This window comes from Manacus vitellinus, unplaced genomic scaffold (genome assembly GCF_001715985.3).
Source record: "Manacus vitellinus isolate BGI_N305 unplaced genomic scaffold, ASM171598v3 scaffold_1_pilon, whole genome shotgun sequence".
NCBI classification, from domain to species: Eukaryota; Metazoa; Chordata; class Aves; order Passeriformes; family Pipridae; genus Manacus; species Manacus vitellinus.
The window spans coordinates 33,721,759-33,737,304 of record NW_021939396.1 but is presented as its reverse complement, the minus strand read 5'-3'; the positions used below and the strand labels follow the sequence as shown (position 1 = coordinate 33,737,304).

Here is a 15,546-nt window from a genome sequence, read left to right as displayed (position 1 = left end):
AAGTGCAACATGTGCCTCTAAGCTTAGATACCTAAAAAAAAGACAAATTATACTCCTCAGTGTCAGCAAAATTATTTCCTTGGTAGTCAGCAGAAAGGTATTTTCAGAACTCCTAAGCAGCTCTGGTTGTTGGGAACTGGCTTAAGATGACTCCACCACTGGAAAGCCATCTAGTAACTAGGAAACAGCACTGCATGTAAACTCTTACCCAACAAGGGCTCCCAGATCCTACACTGAGGGCACCATGCTATGTAAGGAACACCCATGCGACACGCCGAACCAAGACATTCCAGGAAGTAAGGTGTTTGAGGATCAAGGTTCTCAACTTTCATCATGGCATTGGTGATGCAGCTGCCCTGTGGGAATGCTGCTTATGTTGTGGATAACGTCCTGGGAGTACCAGCACAGGAAAGCAGGAGATGCAGGTCCCCTCTGCCTTCTATCTCCCTGATGGAATTAAAATTCTTCAGACAACATACTAGTCACTAGGACCACAGAAGAGTCTGAAAAGTCATGATCAATCCTTCAAATCATACTGGAGGAGTCCACACTCAGCTCAGAACTGAAGAGTTATGAAGCCTATGAGAATACAACTGACTTAGCAATTTCATTATTCCTCCAAAGTCAGAAGTTCTGGTCTTTGCAAGAGTTATTTCTAATTTTCAGGCTTTTTAGAGTGTTCAGTGTATTGGACAAACACGGAGACAAAGTCAAAACGGTACTCTCCACTTTCCTAGTAATTCTAACATGGCAATCGGCTAAATGTAAACAGTAAAAAAATTAGGGCACTTAATGTATACACTTAATGCATGTAACAATTTTTTAAGAATTTACTTTCTCAACCTTTTTGTTGGACAGAAGGAATATCAGCTTATAGATAAGCCCCTTCAGGTAGGGAAGACTGGAATAAGAAAGCATTCAGAGAGACAGTATTACAGTGAGAGGGAGATATAATAGTTACAACCACTGGAAGTTTAAATCAACAAAAGCTTCCTTTTGCAAGATGAAAAATGTCTTAAATGCTTCAGCAAAACAACACAACAAATCTAGAAAACAGCAGCATAAACCAACATTTTTAACAACTATTTGCTGGAGAAGTGGAGTGCAAAGAACAAGGAAGATCCGAGATATGAAAAGGAGTAGGAGAACAAACTACATTCTTTGCAGTAAAACAAACAAATACAATGCCAATGAGGCAACAAACACTCAATTTCTCATAACTAATTCCAACTGTTTTCTTCACCACTGCTCACCATCACAGCCATTCAAAGACTGCTGTTACAGGAGCAGGGAATGGCATTTCCACTAGGTAGCTAACTTCTAGTACTTGGCATAATAATTTCCTGCAATAAATACCCATAATTAATGGCTGCAATCAGAAAACAGATTCCCCAGAAACATTTATTTGTACAAACTCCACATGCAACATTTACATAAGCTACAGAAAGAAACTCTGGACCTCCTTCAAGCAAAAAGCTTTGACACAGCAGCACAAAGCTAGTGTGGCAACACCCAACTGCCAGGTCTAATTGCATTTCATCAACCAATTCCAAAATGGATTTTAAAATCTGCTGCTTAATTACCATTTCCCCCACTGGGAGTGCAGGACGGTTTGACGGTAATTCCTCACAATTAGAGGAGGCACAATTATAGGCTCCACAAGTCTGCTGTGAATGAAATTTCACCCTGTGGTCTGTGCACAAGACTTGAGGTCACAACCATGAGTTCACCCAAAATGCAGAGGGAGAAATTAGGAAAAGGAGAGTAGGATGGGGAGTTTCCATCTCAAAGAAAAAGGATCAAGAAAATATTTTAAAATTATCATTACATTTACAAGTTAAACACTTCTGCTTTCGAACTCTGAGATCACGTCTTCCTGCTGTCACCACGATAAATGCATGAGATATTTGAATGTATTACCTTTATTATTTGTAGCTGAACCCCTTCGTCTGTTTGAGGGCCTTGAAAACAGCCACATATTGTCTCGATAATTCTATCAATTAATTTTTTGCCTGGAGCTGTACTGTCTGGAGCATTCCCTGTCAAATGCCCATATGCTATAAGTTTCTGGAGAGAAGAAAAAAACTCACATAAATAAGAGCTTAAAAATTAAGCTGGTTTTTTGTTATAATAAATAAATTCACTTGAAAGCTCTAACTTGCACAGAATAATTAAAACAGTACATTTTACCCCATGTCTCATAAAACATCGAGGATTTTTTTTAAACGCCTTCCAGATTTATTCCATTTTCACTCAGCAACTGCAATACAAAGTTTGTCAGCAAGCTTAACATTTTGTTCATCAGTTAACAATGTTTTAAAATGAACAGGTTCCTAAAAACTAGCTCACATCACACAAGTCTTCATATGTAGTCAGCACACAAATGGTTTTAATACCGGATAAACCAGCTGCAAATGATTTCTATTTAAAAACAGAAGATTAGCTAGTAGATTCAGTGTTTCTTCTGTTTTTAAGTGTTCTTTTATCCCTTTCTTTCACTAAGTCTTCAATAATGTAAAGTGGAATTTATTACAAAATTAGTAAACTCCTCTTCTGAATACTTCAGATGTAAGAGTATTTGTAGATCTCCATGGCCCACCTACTGAAAAATACAGAGTAGCATCATGGCGCAAGAGCTTGCCAGGCATGAATGTGCCTGTAACTGTAAACTGGGTTCATTGTTGGGCTGCTCAGGAGAAACAAATGGCAAAATTCCAGGCTGTAGAATTTGTTCTGAAAACATTACGGGAGCCTCGGGAGTTTTGAGAAACTAGACATCTCAAATTGAAACTATTTTACAACAATTATGAATAACAAAAAGAATTTGCTAATGCTATACCTGCTGTGTTAGTTCAACACATATTTGAACACATGAAAAGAAGCAGTTGTACATACTAAAACTGATCCAAACACATAACTGAGGTAATACATATACTCACAAATAAACACATACATACACTACATAATAAATAACATACATTCACCTTTTGTGAGAAATAAATGTTATTTGGTTGTGTGTGTAATAAAGTAAAATAATAAAAAATCCCATGACATTATTTGTTACATTCAACTGCACTTCCCCTCTAAAGTAACAGAATTTAAAGTTGACAGTTAAAGCCCATCTTTATACAGACCTGTAAACAATCTAGAGACGTACTGACAATCCTGGGGCACTTGGACTGGCATGCCAATTCAAATGGTAGGAAGTATTTGTCGGCTTCAATGAAGCTCGTCTTTGATTTCACGGGTGGAAGAGTGCTTGAACCAGACTTTGCTTCTCCATGAGGGGGACTAAACAGAATGACTGTATTAGAATGCTGTAAGTGATCACGCAAATAGTTCTCACCACCACAATGCTTATGAATGAAATAAAATATCGAGAAAATTAACACTGGAAAAGACTAACTTCTATGAAGTTAACGTAATGGTAATATGTAAAATATTCTTAACAGCTTTTATAATTCACGTCTCCTTTATGGATCAGGTAAATTGACCCATTTGCACACTAAGTGGATATTCAGTGGTCCCTGCTGGTTTGAAGGCATAAGACTTGTTTCCTCTCAAATAGGAAAAGACTCCCCTTATTTGATTGGTGAAAACAGAGGGGAAGAAAGGAAATCTATTCGGTACAATTTCCACATGAAATAATAATTAGGAGATGTCAAGTTTGTTACTACTAGAACCAATAAAAATACAACTTGCCAAAACTAATGATCCTGGAAGTTATTAACTACTCAACTATCATATTACAATACAAGCTTGGTTCAGTACTTTAGAGAAAGTACATCTATTTTGGAAATGAAATTGTATCTGAATATCATGGCTGGGCTTCGCGAACGAAGATTTGGGAAGGCTCTATCCACATTTGTTACAGGCACGCTGGAATATATCTGAATATACTCAGGGGATAAAAACAAATCAACAAACTAACAAAACTCCTCAAACCTTTACCCTATCTCTGCTTCAGGTGACACCACAGAATTTAAGAGTTCAGTGATTACCAATATATCTCACTTGGGCAAAGTATTTGAAATGACTAACAGTACAAAAGCAAGAAAATTATGAGCTGTTGAAGTTTTATTGCTTACAGCACCTTTAGAAAGGTCATGGTCATTAATACCTATCGAAAAAGGGTCATTAAGAATGGGTCATTTTTCACTAATTTGTGTGCTTCAATGCAGTTTGCCTTCGGCTCAAAGCAAGACGTTCAGATTTTTTACTTCACAGAAAGCTCATCACCTATCATCCATAAAGCGTTCCTGACCTTTTTTGTGCACGCACAGTATCTATACATTAAAGGTAAACTACACTGTCTTACACAGACTTCGCAAGCAGTATTAAAAAAAATAAAAGGCACATAACAGCATATTCTGTAGTGAAGGATTGTAAAATTCTTGCAGAAATTCAAACAGATCTTTATAGCATAACTATATTCAAATACAGGTCCTATGCATGTTGCAAATAAAATCAGATGCTTCAAGGAATGCATTCAATTTCACGTTCCTGAAGTGAAAGAATGAACTTCCAAGAGTTTATTATAAATCTAAGGAATGATTGCAGTCCCATGCATCATGAAGTGAGCCTTAAACTAATCAATATACATTAGTTTCAGCTTTTCATGGAGCAAGCTGCATTGTCCTTGAGATGATATTTGGTACCACATTCCAACACATCTCCTTGTTTAGGTTGTTTAAAAAGGGCAGCTAAATTCTGAGTCTTAACAGTGAACAATTAGTGTTAAGATGCTACTTTCTACGAAATAACATTTCTTTTGAAGGTTTAATTTATCCCTACATATTTTTTTCCTGAAGAAAATCAGAGGTTTGTTTTTCTGTTGGATGTGCAACTTTATTTATTGCCTTGTATTGTTTTGCTGGAAGCAGAGCTCTTTTGAACAAAACCCCAATCAGATAAGTTGCAGAGGAAGTACGCGATTCTTCTACGTTCTTTAACCTCTCTGAAATTCTTATAAAAGCTTTTCTCTGAGGAATGGAAGGGTGGTTCTCTCTTGCTTATGTCATGACAAGACTGTTCATCATCTAGTGATTATGTCTATTGAAACCATTAAAATTAAGTTAAAAAGAGCACTCCAGAAATAAACCCAGAATTGTTCAAAACAAGGAGCAGGCCAGGATGAGATTCTGGAAATGATGAACCCAGGCCAGAGCAAGCTACTGAATAAGCCTGAAGTTTCTCTTAATTGAAAGCTATTTTAAAATGGGTAAAATATTAAGTATGAAAGATGATGCACCTTTGTCTCTGGAAAAGCAACTCAATAACCTCATCACATTACTGATGATGTAAGGGAAGGAGATAGCACAGAGGGGAGAATAGAAACTCAGAAGGATTTTTCTTCTTAACGTCAGTGAATTACTTCTGTTGGTTTGTTGGTTTTTTGTTGTTTGTTTTTTTCCCAGTAGACTCTAAAACCAGAAACTATACTCAAAACTTTCTTCCACCAAGGCATCTACCAAGCATGAGAATTATGAAATATGCTGATCTTATGTATCAGTGATAGCAAAAGGCTAAGGTATGTGTCAAACAATGGATTTTGAAAACCGTTTTGGAGGCATTTGCTGCGTACCAGTTATATAAATCAGCCTGTACTTTTCTATTCCATTCCCCTCCACTCCACTACCAAATGCCAGCTCTGTTTAAAAAAACCAAACAACAAAAGAAGGAGTTTTCCATACAAAACTTCTGGAAGGTGAAAATTATCTATTTTTCAATGCATTCCAGGTTAACTCTGAGATTAGTTACCTTGAACAGGGACTGGAAAATTTTAAAGAATCATCATTAGAAGTCCCTTGATAGGGTATTCAAATCTCAATTACAGAAATAAGAAGCTGAAAATAATTTGATAAACTAAGAAGTTTATCTATTCTAAGGTCCAGAAAAACAGTATTTTTTACTGCATCTAAAAAATTTGACTCTACAGTAAAAATAGGGAAGTCCATCCACAGTTTCCAAGTCCAGCAATGCCTTCATAGCAGCAAAAGCTACTGTCAAAATAAAGACAGCACTGAAGAAATCAAAATTTATTTAGAAAATGTACACAGGCAGACACATTCTACCCCCAAAATAAACACAACTTCAGACATTAATAGGACAGAAATGAAGCACCCAAAGTTCATAAATGGCTGAATCATACTTGTATAAATAATTATAATTCAGCACTGTCATTAGTCTTAGCATGGTATTTAACTACAGGATCAGATATTAGCTTTCCTTATTCAGTGCCCAGAGCAAACATCTCTCACTGAATATTTAACATTAAGGTGTTTATTTTTCTTATCATGCTTTTCACAATGTGGACTTCTGCTTTACTTATACTTCTTTAGGAAAACCTTATTATAAATCCACATTATTACTTTCTGTCTGAGACAGTCTTGTGGTGCTAGACACAACACTTTCTGAACACTACAAAAATAGTAAATTTATTTTTACAATCCTACTATGAGCTAATGGTATTGACTTTATTTTGTTGGTGGAAAGTGAAGCACAGTCTCAGTCAGATTCACTCACTAAGGTTTAATGTGTTCAATTTGATAAGCTGTAAGACAATTTTTCAGCATATTCGATATTAAGTTTTCCTTTACATATTCTGTAATGAAGTTCCCACTGGCTTTCCTTCCAGCTAGATGTGCTTACACTGTCCAAGTAAAAACCTGTAGATTTCAGCCCAAACACCTAGGGGATGAAGCAGAAATCATTAGAAGCCAATTCTGACAGCTGTAGTTTAAATGATTTGCCCAAACCAGGGCAGAACACAGATCCCCAAGCAGCTCTCATCTGCTTAAGCCGTAAGAACACTTTCATCATCAGTTTCACACTCTGATCTGATTCTTTTAACAAGTGGTATAAAAAGTCCTCACCACACAGCCCTGACTCACAGCTAGTAATGTACACTGGATGAGGAAGAAGATCCTGTGGAACACGTAAATACTAATAATGCACTCCATAGTTTACCAATACTTAAAAATTTACTTGCTGATAGTAGAAGAGTGCTAAATGTCAAATGTTGGTTCTACCCTCACACACAGACGAATTGCCTTCACAAATCTACACCTATTCCCTAACAAGGTCCTTTCCACACCTTGTCTTTTCAAATTACATTGGTTTTCTCTGCTCATTCCAACTTCCTCATCCCTATCTCCTCTCCTTGCTCACTCACAGTTCAAATCTTTTATCTGCATTCCAGTCTCTTTCCCCCTTCTCCAAACTCGCTTCAAGGCTCCTCTACCAATCAATATAAAGCAAGAAACTTCTATGCCACCCACGAAGACCTTTTCCAATCTTGATTCTTATTTCCTACATTCCCTGGCCAGACAGTATCAGCCTGCTCTCTCTGTTTTCTGAAGCTAGTCCCAAGCCCTGTGCCTTGCACCAGAACAGCAAGTCACATAAACAGCACTGTTTGCACATTTCCAGATACTACCAGCCATCCAAAATATGTTAAAAATACTTTTCAGAGAGAGCCTGTATTCCCACTGCAGAATAAGTATGGTACACATTTTAACATGCTAAAAGCACTATCACTTAATACAATGAACTATCACATACCTTTGCTTTTCAGTTTCAGCCTTTATTTCCTCTGTAAAATGAAACAAAGGCATAGTTATAGAAATGGTGTCATAACAACAAATATAAAATTAAATAACTGAAAATGTCTGGAAAGCAAAACTATTTAGGCAAACATTTGAAACCAGGATTAGTATACAACAGAAAACACGTGTTTACAAGCAGTTTCTTAAGTACTTCTACTCTTCACCTGCATTGATTGCAAACTGTATCAAAATTACTTTACAAATCTATATTCAAAACTGAATGCTTAAATTTGCATCAGTTCATGACAGCTAAACACCACATCCCTGGAATGTTTCTGCCAAGAAAACTCTTTTCACAGCTCACATACATAGAAATAACAAGGCAAACTAAAACATTATTAGAACTACTAATTTATCTATAAAAGATATGAAGTACACACTGCTTGTTAAATGAGGCATATACAGAAAAAAAAGGCACTGATTATACAGAAAAAAAACCCCGAAACAAACAACCCACTACTGCTGGTTCTTCTATGAAACCTTAATGACCAGTTATCATATTTGGTTTTAAACAGTTTTACATACCACAGTAATGACTAAGGGGGAGGAAAAGTTTGTAGTGCCTCTATTTCATACTATTTTAAAGTACATTAAAACAGAAGGACTAAGACTTTAATGCTTTTGACAAACCCTTCAAGTAATTGTTTTACAGTATGTTTTCAACACAATCTTAAGTTACTGAAACTAATTTTATGAAATATCTTCGATTTCAAAAGTAGTCTTGTCTGTATGCTCTAGTCATTTTGCATGGTTAAATCATAGGGAATTTCATAAAGCCTAGTTTTCCAATGTTGTAGGAATACATTCTTGAAATATACAGGATCAAGAATGGATGGATATATATATGTATGTGTGTTATAAGAAATCATCTCAGAGAGTCTGTTCTAACACCAAAGCCTGCTCAAACATGCAAAACCATAATCAACTAAACACACCACCTCGCTTTGATTTTTGTGTATAAGCTTTAAACTAGTGGCATGGACTGATTCTGATAAAACTCACACCAATTTCATATTTCTAACTAAGTTCCCACGCAGCAAAAGCACACTTCCTGTCCCTCATTTACCATTTCACACAGTCACACTAATTCACTTACTTAACACAGGTTCTCAAGTTTGGCATTTTATCACAAATCACGAGCAACAAATATGTTTACTCATAGACTTGCCCAACATCAAGAAATGTGAGCAAAATGAATACACACCAACCTAAAATCTACATCTTATTTCTGATATGACTGATGTTCAGGTTTACCCTCAGTAAGCCCCAGGTTAGCAGGTCAGTGGTTCATCCCAGAAACAGCTAGTCCAGAGGTTGTTCAAATGCACGTTACCCAGGATTGTTCAAAACATGAAAATAATTCCATATTCCAGACATTCAGTATTCCCCAATAAGTAACAATAATAACAACAATAACCTAATAGTCAGCAATGCTTTAGGAAAGTATGCCTTCCTCCCAGGTTATGACATTCAATCCACTTACTTGCTTGAAGACAAATTCCTGACCAACAGGAAGGAGAAGAAACTCTTTTCCTCCCTCCAGCATCTTCATACCTTCCATAATTTTACCTTCCACCTTAGCATTCACACCCAGGAACTCTGCTCCCTGAGATGCTCTGAAGTCTGTCCAACAAACATTACCAAGCAACAGAGACAACAGAATGGCTTCCAAGTTTAAAGTTTCCAACTAAACCCACAAAACTGAGCAGAAGTAAAAAGCTCATGTAACTGTCAATCTAATTAAATGTTAATACTCTTTTAAGCAGTATTGCCTAAACCTATTAATGTGAAAGTACAGATTTTGTAACCTTTGTTAAATAAAAAGAAAGGTTCTTATAGTAGTTGACATCAATTATTTTTAGAAGGCCAAAATATTTTTAATGGCAGATAAGCACATGATGTGATACTATTACTATGAATGAGGTAGAGATCAGACTTGAACTTTTACTCTTGAGAATAGAGAAAACCTAATATCCTTCACTGTGTGACTGCTCCCTCTGCCCTCCACACCAAAACACAAGTTAATCACAGTACAATTTCATGGTCATGTAACAACCACATCTAGTAGTAAGCATACAAAAATTCAAGAAGCATTATCAGCAGAAAAACAGATTATAACAAAGGTAACTAACAATTTTCACACTAGATAAATAATCTGTTAAAGACAAATAAAATGGAACTGATACAGTCTTTTAAATGGGAAAAAGTAATCCCTGCAAAACTAAAAATCAGCTAGAGAAAGAAGACATCAGGCTTGAAAACACAGGCTACTTCCTTGTTTTGCTCTCCCTCTCCCCAAATACACAATCAAAACCACAACAGAGAGGATCCAAGAGCTGGAAATGCTTATCTCAACATCACCATTGATTTTGGGAAGGAAAAGGAAAAGAGGATGTAAAATGCTGAAACAGGGGAATAAGACCGTAGAAAAGGACTACAGCTTTTGGAGTCTTCCTCTGTATTATCTGTGACATAAACACAGAATTACTATGGAAAACAGCTCAGATTATTATAGGGAATTAAAAGGATTACGTATCCTAAAATGGAACTAATTGTACTAGTATTTAGTACTTTCAAATAAAGTGCACCAGAAATGACACAATAAATCCCTCCTGAACTCTCACATTCACACACAGTTGCAGAAGACCATGTCTTTATAGATCTCTATCACAGAATTAATGGAAATCTATGTGGCTTTTGCACAGAGAAGCTAGAGCTGATCAAAGAGATGCGTTATTTCGCAGTTTTACAATGGTATGCAGCAACCGTTTCACCACGCAGGTGAAATGAGTCATGTACAACAGTTTCAACATAATTTTCCATTTCATCCACACTTCTACAGACCATCATAATTTCAAAGAAATCTCTGAAAAAGTGGAAGACCTTTGTTGTTCGTTTTGGCTTGGTCAGAGCTCATCTTCTTCACAGTAGGTTATATGGTGCTGTGTTTTGGATTTGTGCTGGAAACACTGTTGACAACTCAGGGATGTTTTAGTTACTGCTGAGCAGTGCTTAAAGAAGAGTCAAGGTGTCGTGGTTTGAATCTTGTTTTCCCCCAGAGGCTAAATTAAGTGGTAGACCCCAAGGGGTGGAAACCCCTGGAAGTTTTGGAGTTCTGTCCAATGGGCGCTCCTGCAGAAATGTAAACATATCACAAGCTCACCGGAAGAGATGAGTGGTAGTTTGGGTTGTTGAAGGAGAGGTGGCCATGTTGTAGAGCCACGAGGAAGGGGCTCTGAGCCCCTTGGGCCCTCTGGGCCCTCCCAGCCCCTGGCTGGGGGGGGCTGCAGGGACCTGGAACAGCATAAAGCTGGGCTAGGTGCCTGTAGTTATGCCGGGAGATGTTTTTTCTCCATGGGCACAGAGCAACAGCCGGCACTGACCAGAGAAACGGTGGCAGAGAGCCAGAGATAAGAACACCTGAACTGAAGGAGCAGCAGAAACAACATGCAGCACCAGAGAAAGGACTCCTGGAAGGAGAGTCAGGAGAAAGAGAGCCAGCAGCTGAGAGACAGAGTTTGGGGTAAGACTGTACCAGCCCCCCAAAACTCCTTTGAGACCCTCTTGGAGAAGAGGGAGATGGACTCCTATTAAGGAGAAGAGTTTTAGACATGCAGCACCAGAGAGAGAGAGGAGCTGAGAAGCTCAGAGCGTCCCGGAGCTGGACCGGGACGGCCAGAGGAATGCGGGGGGAGTTGACCTTGGCTCCCCCCCTTGCACTGCTGCCACGGTGGCAGCCTGAGAGACAGGGCACAGAGGCCCTGCAAGGAGCTGAGTCTCCTGGAGATACCGGCCCGTCACGAAGACCCCCCCTGAGTCTTCGTGATATGACGTGGTGATACGACCTTGTCTGGGGTTACGAAGCCCACGGAAGACCCCTCGGTTGGAGGCGATGGGGCCGAGAGAGGCTTGAATACCTCCCTCGTGGATGCTGGCAGAAATCCAGCTATCAGCTGCTGCATGTGGAGAAGACAGACAGACTGCTGCCTCAGAAGATGCTGCTGTTCAAAGACTGAAAGGGATCTGCCCTTCTTTCCCTCCTGGACTTTTATTTGGAGGGGAGAAGAGATCTGATCCACTGTAAATACTATATGTCATGGTAGAGATAGTTGTGATCGTGTGTATAATGTGATGTGGTATTTATTTGTACAGTCATTGTAATATATTCCCTTTCCCCACTTTGAGTCTGGTGTGTTTTGTCTGGAAAAACCCATCTCACATTAAGTTGAGATGTGGGAGGGGGAATGGAGCTAGGGAATTGGATTTTGGGGCCATCTCAAACCATGACCATGACATAAATAAGGTATTCAAGCCCCCTCGGCCCCATCGCCTCCAACCGACCAAGGTCTTTTTTAGCTTCTCACCCCACCCCACCAGTGAGCAGGCTGAGGGCCCACAAGTTGTTCAGAAGGGACACAGTCGGGACAGTTGACCCCAAATGACACAGGAATATTTCATGCCATATGGTGTCATGTTCAGTAAATTTTGTGTGTGTGCGTGTATAGTTTGCCTGTCGCTGCATGGAGACTGGCTGGGCGTTGGTCACCTGGTGGTGAGCTACTGCCTTTTTCTTTTATTCCTCCCCTGTCTTTTTTTTTTTTTTTTTTTTTTTTGCTTATTGACCTGTCTTTATCTCAACCCACAGTTTTTTGTAAGAGGTTTCATGGGGCTTAGCTGCTGGCCAGAGGTAAACCACTACAACAGGTATCCATAATACTTTTCTCACCTCTCCAGCTTTAATTCACTTTTTCAGCACATAATTTGAAAGTTTTTCCTTACCCTCTTCAGACTGCTCATCATTTTTGTATTAAAAAAAAACCCAACTAGTTTCCAGTTTTCTCCTTTTTCCTTTAACACCTTATAACCAGCTAGTCTCATTTGCAACTATAAGATTAACAAATCTCTCTGTAAAGATAGTGGTAAGACTTCATCTGCAAGGGTCAAGGAGGTTAAGCCGCTGCTGTGGGCAATACCAGCCTATAACATGAAACAAACTCCAACTTGGATCTAATTCACTGTTTACCCCCCTCCCCAATTCAATTCAAAGCATCATTTAAAACTTAACTACACTGAAGGGTACCTCTAATTCCCATTTGAAATTTGCTTATGACTGGATTATTCCATTGGTTCCTATGCCAACATCCCTCTGTATCTGAAGGGAACCCTCTCTTCTAGGCTGTCTTTAGGTAATATTTCTTCTGATTACCTAAATATGCTGTCATACCATGTAAAGTATAAATATCTCACAGTTATACTGTGGTAGAAGTCAAGGATAACACTCTCATCAAGTAAGGGATAACTGAATTGTTACCTTTAGGAAAGCTACACAGATTCTACAATATCAAAATCAAATTGTACATTAGATTACAGGAAAAAGAATTCTTATGGAACTTGCTATTGGGAAAAATGCAAAGCATTTACCATAAAATGGAAAAATACAAATTCATTACGAAATATGATGCTAGGAAAATCCCCACACTTACAAGCATTTATTACATGTCTGTCATTAAATTTTTCCATTCTTGCATCAGAATTGTATTCAAAAATGAAGAACATGTTGTGTTCCCTCAATACTGTACTCTAAACAACTGGCATTCCCTGCCAGAGAAGCACATACATAAGTCTCAGTTCTACAAGGATCTGCATATCTGAAGCCTAATATTCACCATAGACATGAGAATAAAAGTTTATTTACTTAACTGAAAGTAAATATTTTGGAATATAAAACACTCTACATTCTCACTGGAAAAAAGAATTACCTCATAAAAATAACACCCAAAATGAATCCATGTGCTCCTCTGCTCACTGGAGGAGAGACAGAAGAAGATACTCTTCCACTTGGTATTAAAAAAAAAAAAAGGCAAAAAATGTATGCAGATGACTAAAAAAATCACAACAATATTGCAACTAAAACCAACCAAACAAACAAGTATTAAATACATAATGAATTCAAACCAGTAAGCACTGGCATCTTAAAGAACTGTAACCATCCTGGTAATCAGAAGGTAGCACCAGCCCAAGCAGCACAGGCTGTAATACTTCAAGGAAGCCAATCAATGTTTGGAGTTCACACGACTTATACCATAGAAGACTACTGTGAGAAGGAACCAATCTGAATTAAATTCTTTCAAGCCAAAGCCAGTGGATGAGATCCAAGGAACATGCAAAGATAATAATAATTAAAATTATATTGTTATCTATACTTTAAAAAAAGAGTGAAATTATAACATTAAAAGCTTTGCTTGAAATTGACTTTGCATTCTTTCACCCAAGTATTCTAGGAACTGTCTCCAACATCACACAAAATATTTGGCAACCAAGAGATTAAAAAAACCTCCAAGTTTTCATCATTAACAATACTGACACTGTCCTTCTCCATGTCAAGGCATCTGGAAATCCTCAAAGACATAGTAGTCTAAAGGTACTTGTGCTCACTAAGTTACATAAAACTAGAAATTCACCCTTTATTTGAAGAGAACTTTAATTAACTACATTCCCAACTATGTAATAAAGTTACCTTACACATATGGTAACAGTTTAATTACAAAAATTTACCAAACTGGAACTCACACTAGTAAAGCCATGTAAACTTCATAGGAATAAAAGAAGTCCACAAAACAATTTCTCCCTCAGTGAGATAAAATTCTAAGCATATCATGCTAAGTTCTCCCCCAAACAGGTTATTAGAATATATTTCTAAATAAATACCTGACACTTGTTTTTTTCTAGATATCTGTTAACTTCAAGCAGTGTCAAAAAGTCTCTTGCCTATTCAGCTAAAGTAAGGAAGCATTAATGCCCGAAAGCCACTAGCAGACTTCAGAAAAAAACTAAAATAATCATGTCTAAGGAGACTCAACAACAGAACTGGAGAAGCATCCAGCCATTTTTAACTCAAAGTCCACTGCATTCAGACAATAACAATCCAGAGATGATCTCTGTGGGCAGCTTCTGCCAAGTCAGTACATCTAAGAAAAACCAGCAAGTTTATGTAAAAACACACGCTGCAAATTTAGCACTTGCTTTTACCCAAACATTGTTCCTAACAACTAAACTGCTTACAGCTCTTCCACACAGCTGAAGATTTGCCAAGAGACACACAGCATCCAGAACACACAAAGAGATTTTCTTTGTGCTTCCAGTTGACAACTCTTCTTGGTCCCACAGAGCCTTCACCTCACTGCTTCTGAACTACGCCAGCTTCCATAAGTTTTCTCATGCTGAAGATGTATAGAGAAGAGTAACTAGCAAACTCAGATTATGGTACTTTCCTCTCCCATTTCTTTTTTACCTATAGCAATATAATTAACTTTCAATAATTTTAACACAACCATTTTCAATAGTAAACCATATCAGTGTATGCGAATAGCAAGCAGACAAAAAAAATGAAAGCTTTCTAATAAGCCTCACTGGGATCTCAGATCACCACAGAATAATTAAACAGTTTAGTACAATACTGTAATTCCCCTAGATTATCAAATCAGGTTGACATGCCTCAAACTGCTAGTAGTGCATGCAAGTTCATTATAGGAAGACAGTACTGAAACAATCAGTATTTTGGGTAGCCTGCACATCAAAGTGTGAATTTTACCTGTGTACATTCTTCCCACTGTAGAATACCATGAGTGTTTCTTCTCCCACAAAATTCCTGAGCCCAGGCTTTAGCACAGGCCTTCATCTACAGTTTGTACGACCGTTGGTATTTGCTGGGGTCAATTAACCTTCCATTATACCTTGTTTACTCTGTCTGCAAAATTACAGCTCACATAGCTATGGTACATGGACAGAAAAGAGCAAAGTTCTGTGCAGATTTAAGAAAATTGCTGCTGTGGTCTTCACTTAGCATTTATATAGTAGGAAATAATTTTTGTACAGACAAACAAAAGAATCTTAAAGAGTATATTTGAACACTTCAACTTGCTTTCCATTCCAACATATT

The 15,546-nt window shown here is 37.8% G+C and overlaps 1 protein-coding gene across 2 annotated transcripts in view; it reads right to left on the bottom strand.

The window, feature by feature from the left end:
- Positions 1-15,546, bottom strand: part of ARFGEF1 (ADP ribosylation factor guanine nucleotide exchange factor 1) — a 91,069-nt gene that overhangs the window by 55,863 nt on the left and 19,660 nt on the right. The window contains exons 2-4 of one of the 2 annotated variants that reach the window (XM_018079576.2): positions 7,564-7,594; positions 3,135-3,291; positions 1,921-2,067 (exon numbers count right to left, since the gene is read on the bottom strand). In XM_018079576.2, the coding sequence (XP_017935065.1) occupies positions 1,921-2,067; positions 3,135-3,291; positions 7,564-7,594 (335 nt within the window). The remainder of the gene's footprint in view (positions 1-1,920; positions 2,068-3,134; positions 3,292-7,563; positions 7,595-15,546) is intronic. The other variant, XM_029959264.1, reaches the window with a different exon arrangement.